The sequence below is a fragment of the Pristis pectinata genome, chromosome 3 (assembly GCF_009764475.1).
Source record: "Pristis pectinata isolate sPriPec2 chromosome 3, sPriPec2.1.pri, whole genome shotgun sequence".
NCBI lineage: Eukaryota > Metazoa > Chordata > Chondrichthyes > Rhinopristiformes > Pristidae > Pristis > Pristis pectinata.
The window spans coordinates 95,542,408-95,559,030 of record NC_067407.1 but is presented as its reverse complement, the minus strand read 5'-3'; the positions used below and the strand labels follow the sequence as shown (position 1 = coordinate 95,559,030).

Sequence of the window (16,623 nt, the reverse complement as noted above, 5' to 3'; positions counted from 1 at the left end):
ATGATGCAACCAAGTTTATTGTTGTTGGCGTATATAGCCAGGGTATAAATGCTATGAAAATTTAGCTTTTTGCAGCAGCAACTCAATAATTTCTTGTTTAGATATATTAAACAGCTGCACGCTTTCTCCAGTCATGAGTTTCATTAACACTGCTAACACAATAGTGACCTTATTGTCCTCAGAAACAAGATCCTCTTCCATTTGTTCCCACTATTATTTTTTTAAGTATTTGGAGTCATAAAGCAATACAGCATGGACACAGGCCCTTTGGCCCAGCGAGTCCATGCCGTCCACAGTGCCCACCCACCTAGTCTCAGTTTCCTGTGTTCAGCCCACATCCCTCTAAGCCCGCCCTTCCATGTACCTATCCAAGTGCTTCTTAAATGATGCTTTTGTACCTGCCTCAACCACTTCCTCTGGCAGCTTGTTTCATATACTCACCACCTTCTGCATGAAAAAGTTGCTCCTCGGGTCCCTTTTAAATCTTGCCCCTCTCACCCTAAATCTATGCTCCCTAGTTTTGGACTCTCCTACCCTGGGGAAAAGACTGTTACCATCCACCTCATCTATGCCCCCTCATAATTGTAAACCTTCCTACAAGGTCACTCCTCATTCTCTTACATTCCAAGGAATAAAGACTTAGCCTGGACAACTTCTCCCTATAACTCAGGCCCTCTAGTCCTGGCAACACCCTCGTATTCAATTGTGATTATCAATTCTTTAACATTTCAAAATTTGATAATAAAAATTTCAATTGTGATTTATCACAAGCAAGTTATTTAATAAGTTCATATTGCATTTAAATCTAAGATTGTAAAACTAGTGGCTTTCACAATCTGAGAACACAGGAAAATAGAGGGAGAAGGAAGCTACCTGACTCCTCAGGCCTGTCACGCCATTCAATATGGCTGATCTACTCCAGGCCTCAAATCCTCTTCCTTGTCAGTTCTCTATTGCCCTGGATTCTACAATCTTTCAAAAAATGATTTACCTTTTTAAATACCTCCAATGATGTAATCTCCTCAACCCTCCTTGGTGGGGAATTCCAGAGATTCAGCACCCTTCATGCCCAGCATGAAGAATAATTGTGATGTGAAAGAATATGTTAAAAACTTTACTCCTCCTGTTGACCCTGTGAAAAGTAAGATTAACAGATTTACTTCTCTGAAGAAACAAAGGCAGAGTTTTGTGGTTTAATGGAGTACAAATGTAAGTTTTTTAGAGTTTGGATTGAGTCAAAAAATTTGAGCAATTTCTGCTGAAATAAGAATACACCAAAGTAGCATTGTTATACCAGCAGTAATACAAAGAAATCTGAAGGGGAAAATTTCAATTGTTTGCCTCACCTTTTATTTCCTGAGCATTTGGGCTGTGAAATAGACTTTCTTGAGACTTATTTACCTGATTTTATGTGGTAAGGGCGGTTTGAAGAGGAATTCATCAAGATGCGAATGGAGAGATTGCAGGGTTGGATGAATAGAATGTGTCACCATCCCATTGTTTCAAACAGTGAGGTCTTCCAGCTCTTCATCACTTACCGAGATGAAAAGGTAAGAATGTGGCAGCTAAACACTTACCAATGAGAAGGTGGTATATTATTAAAGGAATTTTTTTTGAAGTTGTTGATTAAAGGAATATTCCAACATAATCGATATTTCCTCCTTGGTATATTGTAGCTCTAATAATTCAAAAATCATGTTTGTTTTTTAATTTTTTTAATAGCTGTGATGTGGAACTAGATGGTTGCAGCCAATACCCTGCTTCCATGCTCACTTTTGGAGGGATAAGGTGAAAAACTAATTTGGAAGGGTTTTTTGGAAGGGTGTTGGACTTCATTCCCACATTATTGAGCCTTGATTTCTACCCTGAGATTGAGAATTAGAAACAGCATATTGTTCAAAGTTGAGACACGAGATTCTGCAGATGCTGGAATCTGGAGCAACACACACACAAAAAGTGGTGGAAGAACTCAGCAGGTCAGGCAGCATCTGTGGAGAGAACTAAACAGTCGACGCTTCAGGTCCTGATGAAGAGGTCCTGATGAAACTCCAGCAATTGTGAATTAACTAATTAACATATTTAACCTTGCAACTTGATCAGAACAATTTGCTCAACTGTGGTTCATTAACTGGTTTATTTTTCAGTTTTCCTACAGTTTTGGTTTTAAAATTAAATTTGTGTTGAAAGTTAGATAATGAGATCTCTGATAATCTGGTGGATGAGAAATATGGCATATTTCTCATATTCGTTGTGATACCACTACTGCACTAAAATGTAGAAGGTACTATTTTGAAACAACGGGAGCTGTTTTGGAAAGCTTATTTGTGTAAACACTGTAGATTGAAGTCTGAAAAAGTAATTCAGTTTACTGTGTCATCTTGCGTGATTTTTTCCACATACTGTTCCATTGAATTTCAATTCAAATTCTCCACATTTTTCTCTTATTATGGCATCAAATGTTTGCTAGTTCAGTAGGGTTTTATTCATCAATGGCCTTCAAATTAAAATTGCAGATTGTAAAATAAAACAGCAGTGTAGTCTCTATTTTCACTCTGCTGCATTCAGGCCACCAACTAAAGAAGATATCTCATTGGCAAAGACAGAAAATGTACCTAAGCAGTGGAGAAAGAATAAACCTAGTATAAATAGTATGAGTTAGAATTGTAAGAATAAATAGTATGAGTTACCTTTCAGCCATAACATACTGTTTTCTTTTAACAGTTGTGTAGAAATAGAATATTAGGAGCCATCTCCATTTTTTAGAGCTGTAGAGAAAATACTGTAAATACAGCTGAATTCAATCTACTAGTTTTAATGACATTGCTGTTTTGATTGTCAATATGAGAGTAAACGGTGCAAAAATGTTTTATTTTAGTTAAATAGATTCAGTGTAATGTTGATACTGTTGAGATATTTTAAGACAGTTGTTTGTATGTTTTCAGTTATAATCCTACCAGAACATATCACAGAACCTTTGCTCGGGTATGGTTCGACATCCGCTATCTCTCAGAAATGGCTATTCTTAGTAAGTGGGCCTAGTTAGTGAAAACTGACAGGCAGTGAAACTCTGAATGTCATCTGTTGTGTCTGATCTTGTTCAGATGTGTGCCTTTGGTAGAATAAAGGATAATGCTTGTGATGGGAAATTCTTGGTGACAAATCCCACCTTCACTACCCACGTTCTGTAACCTGAGCAGCAGTCCCACTTGTACCTTTTGTGCTATCTGCAATGGGTAGCAAAGCAAAGGAGTAATGCTAACTTTTTTGAAATTATTGGTTTGGCCTTCACTGAGGTATTATGTCAAATTGTGGGCACCATGGTTCATGAAGGATGTAAGCAAGTTGGAAAGGTGTAATGGGTATTTAGCAGATTGCCCAAAAACAGCTGCCCTCAATGAAACTCTCCCTAGTTCTTGCCTAATTATCTTGTTCAAATTAATCCCACTCTCCCTTTCTTTTTGCACATCTCAGGCTATGGAGAGAGTGCAGAAGAGATTTACTAGGGTGTTGCTTGGATTAGAGGGCATGTGCTATGAGGAGAGGTTGGACAAACTTGGTTTGTTTTCTCTGGAGCAGCAGAAGTTCAGGAGACCTGATAGAAGTTTATAAGATTATGAGGGGCGTAAATAGAGTAGACGATATCTTTTTACCAGGGTTGAAATGTCTAATACTCAAGGACATGCATTTATGGTGAGAGGAGGTAAGTTTAAAGGAGATGTGTAGAGCATGTTTGTTTTAACACAGAGTGGTGGATGCTTGGAATGCTCTGCCGGGGTGGTAGTGGAGCCAAATATGATAGAGGCATTTAAGAGGCTCTTGGATGGGAACATGAATATGTGGAGAATGGAGGAATATGGACGTGTAGACAGATGGGATCAGTTTAGTAGGCTTTTAATTAATAGTTTAATTAGTTTGGCACAGTGTCATGGGCTGAAGGACATGTTCCTGTCTTGTACTCCTTTGTGTCTTGTAATTTCAAATCCAAAACTGACATGAATTTGCCTTCACAGTGCTGTGAGATTGTGATTCATTTGCTCTTGTTTGACCTATGACCAGCCCAACTTTCAATCAGATGTTATATTTTGGTGTTATTTAACCATCTTTTTGCATGAATGGTTTTCATATAGATAGAATGGTACTTAACCAACCTTGACGCAGTTTCTCAGAGATTATAAATACATCATTCAGGGGCTTATCCTTATGATAGATGCTCTGCAATTCTGAGTGATATTTTTATCTGAACCTACCACATAATAGTTGTCTATTCATTCAGTTTCTTCCTCAAAGAATTCATTCTAGTTGGTAAAGCCAGGCCTTCCCTTTTAAAATCTGGACTGATACTGTTTATGATGTATTTAACCAGAATGACAAGATTTAGAGTTGTTCTTTTAAGAAAGTTGGCCCCACTGGAGTGCAGTAATGAGTGTTAATTAGATTATAATTATTGCTTGGATTTCGATGCATTGAAACAACTTAATTATTTTGAATACAGTTTTGTTTTTTCTAGTGTTAAATTAGTCTCTCAGAGTTTGATGAAATAAATGTAAAAAAAACAAGTCATTAGTTCATTTTGGTATTTTCCTGAACATGAGAGGATCTGAAAATGGACCTCCTCTCAGTAACAATTGAAGTATTCCTTAGAGTGCACTTCCACCACAATAACAGTGCTCCTTTTGAGCTTCTGGTTTAAACTGAAATTTGGAAGAAAAATAGTAGTCCTAGATCAAATGGCATTGTTCCATATTTGTACTTTAAGCTTTTTCAGCAATTGTAGATATATCTGAAAAGCTGCTACATTCATTCTAGCTGGCAGCTTTTAATGAAACCTATATTTAGCTCCTTCAGTACAAGCTACAATTGTTGTACCACTTGTTCACATTATAGCAGTTGCAACCAAACATTAGCGGGAAGAATGCCAAATTGTCCTTTGTTGTGAATGGGCCGCTGTTCAATACAGAAAGCGGAATAGATTGGAAGGATTTTAGATTTTTCGACATTTAATGTTTCTTTTCTCCCTTATTCACTGAAGGAATGGAAATTAGGCAAGCGAAAAACCGAAAAGGATGATGTTGTTGGTGTCATGATCTTTTCAACAGTGGAGCCACCAGCCGAGGACATTGGCCTATTGGATGCGTATGCATTAATTTTACAAACCTGCAGGCTCAGCACTGCTAAGCTGAAAAATGAGTAATTTTAAGAAATGTCAGAATCATTTTATGTTTCAAGTATAAATTTGGCTAATCCTTTGCTCTATATCATTTTGGTTTTGGGTTTAAGCTTTATTTCATATGCTTGGCCTTGCATTCACAGAACTTCAATTGATCCTTGTAAAGGATCAAGTCAATTGACGTACCTTTTATCCTGCAGGGAACAAAAGGTTGAATTATTTAGTAAATTCACGAAGGCTATGGATGATGGAGTCAAGGATCTTCTCAATGTGGGACAGGAGCATTGGAAGAGGTGTACAGGGGGTAAGTTTGAAAAGCTGCTTTATCACCTGAACTAAAAAGAGAAAATCCTGGAAATACTCAGCACTTCAGGCAGCATCTGTGCAGAAAGAAATCTGTTTCAGGCCAATAACGTTTCATCATTTCTATCAGACCGGCCAAATATATTTTTATTCCAGATTTCCAGCATCTGCTCTTTTTGATTTGTTTTATACTGATCATCTTTTATTGGTTGTTATTGCAAGGTTTTTATGGTAAAATGCCCTGCCCTATTTTAGAATATGTACATCCATACAACAAAGGAGCAGGTCACTGACCCCATAAGGGTGTGGAAGAGCTATCCAGTTAATTCAGGGATACAAATGTTTTTGCAGGAAGGGTCAGTTTCACAATCCAACCCACTTTGGAGAGCCGCAGATAAGGAATTTTTATTTTAATTATATAAACAGATTCTGATTTTCTATTTCTTTATTGTCATGTTTGAAGACATGCTGAGATAGTTATCACTGCTCCACTGTGCCCTGTGCCTATCACTACTGTAAAACAGTCTGCCATGACAGGTCTTTATCCACCAGTACTGTACCCCAATGTTTTAGAGCAACAGATCTATACCCATAGAACTGTACTGGTTTTAAAGTGTGTGGTGCCTACCAATACTGTACCCTAGTGTTATGTAGTGACAGTGCTGTGCCCAACTGTGAATTTGGATCCAGAGTTGTACATGGACAAGGATCTGAATTCAGGGCCCAGAAGATTGACCTGGCCTGATGTGGTCCCTGGGTTTCTTATACATGAGTCCCTCATCTCTAACCCCCGGTACAATGCCAGGTCAAGTCTGTCATCCCAGGTTCAGTGTTAGGTGTGTACCTCATTTGGCATTTGAGAGAGGACAACTCCAACTTTTCTCAACTCTACACATAATTGAAGTCGCTCATTCCTGGTATGATTTCTAGTCTGATTCTAAACACAGTAGTGTGCCAGAGCCTAATGAGTAATTTATAAACTTTGACAACAACTTCCTTGCTTTCTCACCTTAATGTCTCTATTTATAAAGCTAAGGGTCCTATATGCTTTTCTTTTAACCAAGTGCCCCACAATGTATTTTCCCACTTTCAAAGATTTATTCTAAGTTCCCATGCCTCTGCTCCTGTAACTCCTTAAAATTTATTTATTCTCCATCCTTCATTGCTCCCACAGTGCTGTTAGTTAGGGACTTATAGGGCTTAGACCCAACAAAAAGAAGGAATAGTGATAGATTTCCGTGTCAGGATGATACTTGACTTGAAGGGGAACATGAAAGTGGTGGTGTTTCCATATACCTGCTGCCTTTGCCTTTGTTGGTTTGGGAAGTTTGATCAGATAGCCCAGATGAGGAACTGGTGAGTACTTTGTAGATGGCATACACTTCAGCTATGGTACGATGGTGATGGATGGGGTTCCAGTTAAGAATGTGGATTTGTTCTAAATGGTGTTGAGTTGCTTGACTGCTGTTGGGTTGGCACTCAATCAGGCCAAGAGAGACTAGTCCATCACTGATGTGTGCCTTGCAGATGGTTGAAAGGCAGTGGAGCATCAAGAGGTGATTTGCTTTGCACAGATACGGGCTTTGACCTCTTGTGGCTGGTTCAATTAAATTTGTGATCAGTGGTGTCCCACCATCTCCCCCTCACAGTTATAGATGTTTAGGTATCAGCTTTGGAATATCAAGGGTAGGTGGCTTGATTCTGTTGTCAGAGATAGTCGTTGCTCAATGTTTGCATGATGCAATTGTTATACAAAATTTGCAACAATGCTCTGACAAGACAAAGCAAACAGCAACCAGTATTTTATGTAAACTGTTGAGCATTTATTCAGTGCAAAATTCTGTACTTTGCAACAGGCTGTACTTGAAGAGTAGCTCATAGTCCTTGATCTCTGGAGTCTCTCAGGCACAGGTGATGTATTCAGTTGGCTTTCGTTTCTGTCTTCCAATGTACTTCTTCAACATGCCTCAGTCAAAGGCCACTGAATCAATGCCCTTGTATGGTCTTTTATAGAGTCTATGATTTTATTGGCTCCAGTTTTAGAGCCATTGAAGATCCCAGATGACCTTTTAGCACCACCCTGCTCGTACTGATAGGAACTTTGTTCCTGCTGCAGACCTACAGTTCCTCATCACCTCGTCTCTGGCAACTTAATGATCTTGCAACCAGAACGGCACTCGATACTCTTAAGTATGGTCTAACCAATGTTTTGTACAATAGTGGCATAACACCAACTCTTTCACTCGATACCTCAGCCAATGAAGGCAAGTATACCAAATGCCACCTTAACCACCCTGTCTACCTGTATTTTCATTTTCAAGGAGCTATGTACTTGTACCCCAAGGTCTCTCTGTTCAATAATGCTTCCCAGGGCCCTGCCATTCACTATGTATGTCCTGCCCTGGTTTAACTTAGCAAAATGTATCACTTCACAATTGTCTGTGTTAAATTCCACCTTACCTTGACTTTTCATAGCTTGTCACTGCTCAGCCTACTAAATCTTCATCTGCCACTTCTTTGCTTATTCTCCCAACCTGTCCAATTCCTTCTGCAGACTCCCTGCTTCCTCAACGCTACCTGCCCCTCCACCTATCTTTGGATCATCCACAAACTTGGCCACAGAGCCATCAATTCCGTCATCCAAATTATTAACATACTGTACAACATGAAAAGTAGCCGACCCAACACCAACCCCTGCTGAACAGCACTAGTCACTGGCAGCTAACCAGAAAAGGCCCCCTTTATTCCCACTCTTTGCCTCCTTCCAGTCAGCCAATCTTCTATCCTCGTACCTTTCCTGTAATACCATGGGCTTGTATCTTGTTTATCAGCCTTGTGTAGCACCTTGTCAAAGGCCTTCTGAAAATCCAGAGTCTCCTTTGTCTATCCTGCCTGTTACTTCCTCAAAGAATTTCAACAGATTTGTCAGACAAGATCTCCCCTTAAGGAAATCATGCTGACCTTGGCCTATTTTAGAACATAGAACAATTACAGCACGATTCAGGCCCTTCGGCCCACAAAGCTGTGCCGAACATGTCCCTACCCTAGAAATTACTAGGCTTACCCATTGCCCTCTATTTTACTCAGCTCCATATACCTATCTAACAGTCTCTTGAAAGACCCTATCGTATCAGCCTCCACCACCATTTCTGGCAGCCCATTTCACGCACTCACCACTCTCTGAGTTAAAAAAAACTTACCCCTGACATCTCCTCTATATCTACTCCCCAGTACCTTAAACCTATGTCCTCTTGTGGCCACCAATTCAGCCCTGGGGAAAAGCCTTTGACTATCTACCCTATCAATACCTCTCATCATCTTATAGACCTCAATCAGGTCCCCCCTCATCCTCCGTCTCTCCAAGGAGAAAAGGCCAAGTTCCCTCAACCTGCTTTCATAAGACATGCTCCGCATTCCGGGCAGCATCCTTGTAAATCTCCTCTGCACCCTCTCTATGGCTTCCACATCTTTCCTGTAGTGAGGTGTCCAGAACTGAGCACAATACTCCAAGTGGAGTCTGACCAGGGACCTATATAGCTGCAACAATACCTCACAGCTCCTAAATTCAATTCCCCGATTGATGAAGGACAATACACCATATGCCGCCTTAACCACAGAGTCAACCTGCGCTGCCACTTTGAGCGTCCTGTGGACTCTGACCCCAAGATCCCTCTGATCCTCCACACTGCCAAGAGTCCTACCATTAAGACTATATTCCGCCAATCTATTTGACCTACCAAAATGAACTACTTCACACTTATCTGGGTTGAACTGCATCTGACACTTCTCAGCCCAACTCTGCATCCTATCTATATCCCTCTGTAACCTCTGACAGCCCTCCAAACTATCCACAACACCCCTGACCTTCGTGTCATCTGCAAACTTACTAACCCACCCCTCCGCTTCCTCATCCAGGTCATTTATAAAAATCACACATAGTAAGGGTCCCAGTACAGATCCCTGAGGTACACCACTGGTCACTGACCTCCACTCAGAATACAACCCTTCAACAACCACTCTTTGCCTTCTGTGGGCCAGCCAGTTCTGGATCCACACTGCAATGTCCCCTTGGATCCCAGGTCTCCTCACCCTCTCAATAAGCCTTGCATGGGGTACCTTATCAAATGCCTTGCTGAAATCCATATACACTACATCTACTGCTCTCCCTTCATCGATGTGCTTAGTCACATCCTCAAAAAATTCAATCAGGCTCGTAAGGCAGGACCTGCCCTTGACAAAGCCATGCTGACTGTTCCTAATCATATTATACCTCTCCAAATGTTCATAAATCCTGCCTCTCAGGATCTTCTCCATCAGCTTACCAACCACTGAGGTAAGACTCACTGGTCTATAATTTCCTGGGCTATCCCTACTCCCCTTCTTGAATAAGGGAACAACATCTGCAACCCTCCAATCTTCTGGAACCTCTCCCGTCTCCATGGATAACACAAAGATCATTGTCAGAGGTTCCGCAATCTCCTCCCCCGCCTCTCACAGCAACCTGGGGTACACCTCATCTGGTCCCGGCCACTTATCTAACTTGATGCTTTCCAAAAGTTTCAGCACCACCTCTTTTCTAATATCTACATGCTCAAGCTTTTCAGGCCACTGCAAGTCCCCACTACAATCTCCCAGATCTTTTTTTCTATGCTGAATACTGATGTAAAGTATTCATTAAGTACCTCCGCTATTTCTTCTGGATCCATACACACTTTCCTACTGCTGCACTTGATAGGCCCTATCCTTTCGCATTTCATCCTCTTACTCTTCACGTACTTGTAGAATGCCTTGGGGTTTTCCTTGATCCTGCCCGCCAAGCCCTTCTCATGTCCCCTTCTGGCTCTCCTAATCTTTCTTAAGTTCCTTCCTTTTAGCCTTGTACTCCTCCAGATCTCTAACATTATCTAGCTCTCTGTACCTTTTGTATGCTTTTGTATGCTATTTTATCAAGAGCTTCCAAGTACCCTGAAACCTCATCCTTAATAATGGACTCTGACTATCTACCAACCACTAAAGTCAGATTAACTGGCTGATAACTCCTTGTCTTTTGCCTCCCTCCCTTCTTAAAGAGTGGAATGACATTTCTGATTTTCCAGTCCTCTGGAACCACTCCTAACTCTAGAGAGTCTTGAAAGATCACTACTACTTGTGACAGGTATGTTAGTGTAGCGGTTAGCGTGACACTATTTCAGTGCCAGCGACCCAGGTTCAATTCCAGCCGCTGTCTGTAAGGAGTTTGCACGTTTTCCTCGTGACTGCGTGGGTTTCCTCCGGGTGCTCCGGTTTCCTCCCACATTCCAAAGATGTACAGGTTAGGAAGTTGTGGGCATGCTATGTTGGTGCCGAAAGTGTGGTGACACTTGCGGGCTCCCCCCAGAACACTCTATGCAAAAAGATGCATTTCACTGTGGGTTTCGATGTACGTGCGACTAATAAAGATATCTTACTAATGCCTCCGCAATTTCTTCATCTACCTCTTTCAGAGCCCTGGGGTGTAGTCCATCCAGTCCAAGTGACTTACCTACCTTCAGACCTTTCAGTATCCCAAGCACCTTCTTCTTAGTAATAGCAACTACACTCACTTCTGCCCCATCTCTCTCAAATTTCTGGCATGTTGCTAATGTCTTCTATAGTGAAGACTGACGCAAAATACTAATTCAGTTTGTCTGCCTTTTTTTTGTTCTCCATTACTACCTCTCCAGCATCATTTTCCAGCAGTCTGATGTCCACTCTTGCCCCTCTTTTACTCTTTATATATCTAAAAAAAACTTTTGGTATCCTCTTTTATATTATTGGCTGGCTTACCTTCATATTTCATCTTTTCTCCCTTTTTGCTTTTTTAGTTGCCTTCTGTTGGGTTTTTAAAAGCTTCCTAATCCTCTAGCTTCCCAGTAATTTTTTCAATATTGTATGCCCTCTCTTTTGCTTTTATTTCCCTTGTCTGCCACAGTTGCCTCATACTCCCTTTAGAATGCTGCTGCTTCTTTGGGATGAACTGATCCTGCATCTTCCAAATTACTCCCAGAAACTCCTGCCATTGCTGCTCTACTGTCCTCCCTGCTAGGGTCCCCTTCCAATCAACTTCGGCCAGCTCCTCTCTCATGCCTCTGTAGTTACATCTACTCAACTGTAATACCAATACATCTGATTTTAGCTTCTCCCTCTCAAACTGCAGGGTGAATTCTATCATAGTATGATCACTGCCTCCCGAGGGTTCCTTTACCCTAAGTTCTCTAATCAATTCTGGTTCATTGCACAACACCAAATCCAGAATTGCCTTTTTCCTCGTGGGCTTGACTATAAGCTGCTCTGAAAAACCATTTCGTAGGCATTCTACAAATTCCTTCTCTTGGAATCCAGTACCAACCTGATTTTCCCAATGTACCTGCATATTTAAATCCCCCATGACCACCGTAGCATTGCCCTTTTACATGCCTTTTCTATCACCTGTTGTAATTTGTACCCCACATCCTGGCTAGTATTTCAGAGGTCTGTTTCTAATTCCCATTAGGGCCTTTTTACCCTTGCAGTTTCTTAACTCTATCCACAAGGATTCTACATCTTCTGATCCTACATCACATCTTGCTAAGGATTTGATTTCATTTTTTACCAATGGAGCCACCCCACCCCCTCTGCCCACCTGCCTGTCTTTTCAATAGGATGTGTATCCTTGGATGTTTAGCTCCCATCCGTGATCTCCTTTCAGCTAAGACTCTGTGATGCCTACAACATCATACCTGCCAGTTTCTAACTCTACTATGAGCTCATCTATCTTCTTTCGTATACTGTGTGCATTCAAATAGAACACCTTCAGTCCTGTATTCACCACCCTTCCTCTCAAGTTTGTCTCCATGTTGCCTGAAGTTAATTTCTTATCCCTTTCTAAACTTTGTCTTTATTCTGGAGACTTCAGTAACCTCTCCTGCATTCTCCTTCCCTTTTACTTTATCCATACTTTTCCAATCTGTTGAACTGACCCTCCTACTATTAAGTTTAAAGCTCTATCCACACTCCCTTTTAAACTGTCCTCTACCTCTGTGCCAGCATGTAGAGTTCAACTTGTTCTGTCACGTACAGTAGGTTTATTAGTCCACAGGAATCTTGGAAAAGAGTAATGCAGAAAGGTAGACTTTTCAAACCTCCTCGCACAGTGTTTAGGGATTCTATAGATGCAGTTAAGTGCAAATGCTGAAATCTGAAGCAAAACACTGCTGGAGGAACATCGAGTGGGGGTGGGGGTGGGGGGGGGGGCGGTGGAATGGAATTTTATTTTCTAAAGATAAACTTTATTCATGAAAAATACATACAAATACAAAAAACACTGCATGGCTCTCTTTACATTCGTAGTGTTTAGCCTATACATCCAGTGTTATCAGTTCTATACATTTGGTTGTGTTCACACATGTTGTGTACATTGCATCATTGTCGATCATGTGGCCTCCTGGGATGATACAAACTTCCAAAATCTGGTGATGGAAGGACCCTAGACTGTGATGGAGGAGGCCACATTGAGATTACTGAATGCTGTGGGCAAGGTTGGAGGACATGCACGTGAATCAGGAATCCTAACTGGACTCCAGTCAAGTGATGAAGTGAAGTGAATTATGCACAGGGTCAACCTGGACTTCAGTCTATATTTTTAAGTGGCTGATGGCCACAGTTAGCACAATTCAGGCCACAGACCTAACTTGTCAATAATTGCCTAGTTTAAACTCCTCTTTGTTGAATAAGGTTGTCACATTTGCAAAGCTTGAGCCATTTGGTGCCAACTTTGTGGTCAAGAACCTCAGAAGATCATGACCCTCAACTCTGCAATTTCTCCTTCTGCATCCAAGGATGCTTATCCACTTTAAATGTTACCACCTTCCATCGTCAATCTCCATCCAATCTTTAATCATTCATTATCCCAACAGTTACCTTTGTTTTGATGAAGTCCCATTCCTCGGAAAACACAATTGCATGGTATACATTGTACTTTGCATGCCTTCTGCTTTCTCCAATCCTTTTCCATTTTGGTCCTTAACAACTGTACCACCACCCCCATCCTGTGCCCCAACGCATAGTTAATAAACCAATGGAAGATTTTTGCATCTCTGCCCATTTATTTCCTTTTTCACTTTTCCATTGCATGTATATTTTGCTTAGTTTTCCTTTGTATGATCAGGCAAGAATATCTCATATTCCCTCATTTCCCATCATTCCCATCAACTCCTGAGGAAGTGTACATGGGCCGTAGCAGAACAATCTCCTCTTTACTTGCTTAGTTATATTCATGCCTACTTATCTTATTTGAAAAGAAAACTGCATGGCACTTCATTTTGAGAGGGAAATTGGAAAGAAAGGAATGAACATGGACTTAAAATGGGAATGTTAGAAGCAGAAATAAAAGTTTGGAGGAAAGGATGAATTTTGAATATATTGGAGTAAGGAAGGATACCATTTAGTTCCCTCGAGTGTGTGCACCATTCTGTTAGTTCATGGCTGGTCTTTATCTCAGCTTCCTTCGTATCATCTGATATTATCTAATTAAAATCTTTCCATTCCAGTCCTGAAAACTTCAAATGACCCAATACTGTATATGCAACATTTTGAGGTATGGAGTTCCACTGTCCTTTGTGTGAGAAAAGGACTGAACAGACTGCAGTGACTGAATAAAGGTTCTTTAAAATTGGTTAGGGGTTTGGTAAGGTAGATGGAGGGAAGATATTTCCATGTGGAGAAATTAAAAATCCAGGGTCACAAAACAATATGGGTATTAATAAATCCATCATGGTGTTTAGGTAAAGCTTTTTATCTAGAAATGGTTAGAATGCAAAGCCTACTATTTGAAGTGAATGGATTGGATATGTATCTGGAGAAGTGAGGTAAGTTATGAGGGAGAAAGGAATAGAAGAATATAATAATAGATTTAGAAGTTGATTGGGGAGCATAACAACCGGCATTGACCTGTCAGCTTGAATGGTCTGCTTCTTTTGCGTAATATTTGTGTAATGAGGTATCATTTTGGTGAATGCCCTTGGAGAAGACTCTGCACAATATATCTTCTATTTGTGGTGCCCAAATTGAATGCTGTTCACTAGGACCGTACCACTTATTCATCCCTGCCCCCACCCCCCCCCCCCCCCCCCCAAAAAAAATCTGGTGAAGGTTGGAGGTGAATATTCAAATATAAAAAGGGTGGATGACCAGAGAAATTTAGAGCCAGAATTTCAAAGAGCAAGAGGTTTTTTTTTAGGTTATTCAAGGAGTTCAGCCTGACCACCTCTCTCACCCACCGTTGGTAATTACTTTCAGATCTCCATCACAGCAATAACCTTTAATCTGGGGACTGAACTCTCTTGTCTTCTAGGTTGTTCAGCTGTCAGTCAAAATTCCCACAGGTTTTGAGAGGGATGATGGGCAATTAAAAGAAGCCAAGCTATACATTCAGCTCACACCAAAGTTACTCTCCCATCCTAGTTCTACCTGTCCCAAATGCTCCAGTCTTGCATTATGTGCTTGTACTGTGAATAGCTGATTCATCTTTGTTTGTAATACTGGTGATAGTTGTGATTTTTATTTTTGGCAGCAAAATAGAACGTAATCCTAAATAGATGGTACAACTTGTCCTTGTCCTTGTTTTCTGCTGACATTTCAGTCGTGCTGACATAACATCATTAGTAATTTTTTTTTTGAAAGAATGAAGAGCTGACAAATTCATGATGTAACTTTAAACATTTGCGATTTACTGCTTGCTTATTGTGTGTGGCAATTTTCAAAGCAAGAAATTTTGAAGAATGTGACGCTTGGCAGCCATGAATAATAAATTCAGGTTCCACTCTCAAATTTCCCCTTTTGTTCCAAAATCATTGCCCCCTCACAACTTTGTTATTTATTAACCAATCAATTCTAATCTATCAAAAGATTCTTGCATGCAGTAAGCAAAATTTACATGTATAAAATACATTTGGAATATAACATCAGAGGGACATCATGTAAACTAAAATCTGTACATTTACTGCCATGAAAATGCAGGGACAATAACAGAGTTCTCTTTTGTAAACTATAAAGGAATCAAATGCAACTTGGATCTATCAATGCATAATCATCTTTCTATTGTTTTTCATTCCCCTTTTATGTTATTGGAAAGAATGACTGTTGCTACGCAATAGCCTTGATTGGATGGAAAAGTTGATGACCTGGTACTTTTTATAGTGCTACTGACTACAGATTATGGAAGAGAAGCATTGATGTTCTTTTTTTCTGCCAATATGTGTTAATTAATCATGTTGTAACAAAATACTGCACAGAGAAATGCAGAAGCTTTATATTTATTTAGATGATCCTAGTTTTTATTGACGTCCTTAATCTATTTGATCATTGCCGAGAACAACCTTTCATCAGGCATGGAAACATTTGAATGACACATCAGTAAAATCAATAGTTATCCTGAGGTTAAGTGGATGGGATAGAGCTGGAGAAACCCAATGGACCAAATGTTTCCCCCCACCCCCCAATGATCTTAGGTATACAATATGATACGGATACATTCTAATATGTACAGTATATTAGCCAACTGAACATATTGAGGTTGCATAATACTATTTTCCTAGAATAAAGCTTGCTAAGTGAAGGAAGAATAGCTCTTTTTAAAAAAAATACAGAAGTGAAACTTCAAAGTCTTGCAAGTTGTTACTAGTAATTTATTTTATCTATCAAATTCAAAGTAATTCATATTTTGCAAAAGGTAAAAACAAATTCCCTCCCCAGTTTTGAAATTTCCTGATTCTGTTTGCCACTGTTTAAGAATATTTGAGACTGCAAAATAAATTTTATAGTGCCAAACTGTTTATTAATATGCAGTTATCAATTTATTGTTCCATTAATAACACATCACAAGATGGCACTATTGCATGTCGGTTAGTGCTGCCACCTCACAGCTCCAGGGATCTGGGTTCAATCCTGATCTTGGGTGCTGTTTATGTAAAGTCTGTGTGTTCTCCGTGTTACCTGTGTTTCCTCTGGCTGCTTCGCTTTCCTCCCGTGTGCCAAGATGTGCTGGTTGGTAGTTTAATTGGCTGTGTAAATTGCCCTAGGTGGGTGGGAGGAGAATCAGGAGCTGATGGGCACATGAGAGAGAATAAGTTACTGGGTATATAAGTAGGGGAATGGGA

General features: G+C 40.3%; 1 protein-coding gene across 1 annotated transcript in view; it reads left to right on the top strand.

Annotated features, from left to right (window-relative positions):
• snx9b (sorting nexin 9b) overlaps positions 1 to 16,623 on the top strand; it is a 71,691-nt gene that overhangs the window by 38,721 nt on the left and 16,347 nt on the right. Inside the window, exons 10-12 of the mRNA XM_052012985.1 lie at positions 1,420 to 1,550; positions 5,030 to 5,133; positions 5,368 to 5,471. Coding sequence (XP_051868945.1) covers positions 1,420 to 1,550; positions 5,030 to 5,133; positions 5,368 to 5,471 — 339 coding nt within the window. The remainder of the gene's footprint in view (positions 1 to 1,419; positions 1,551 to 5,029; positions 5,134 to 5,367; positions 5,472 to 16,623) is intronic.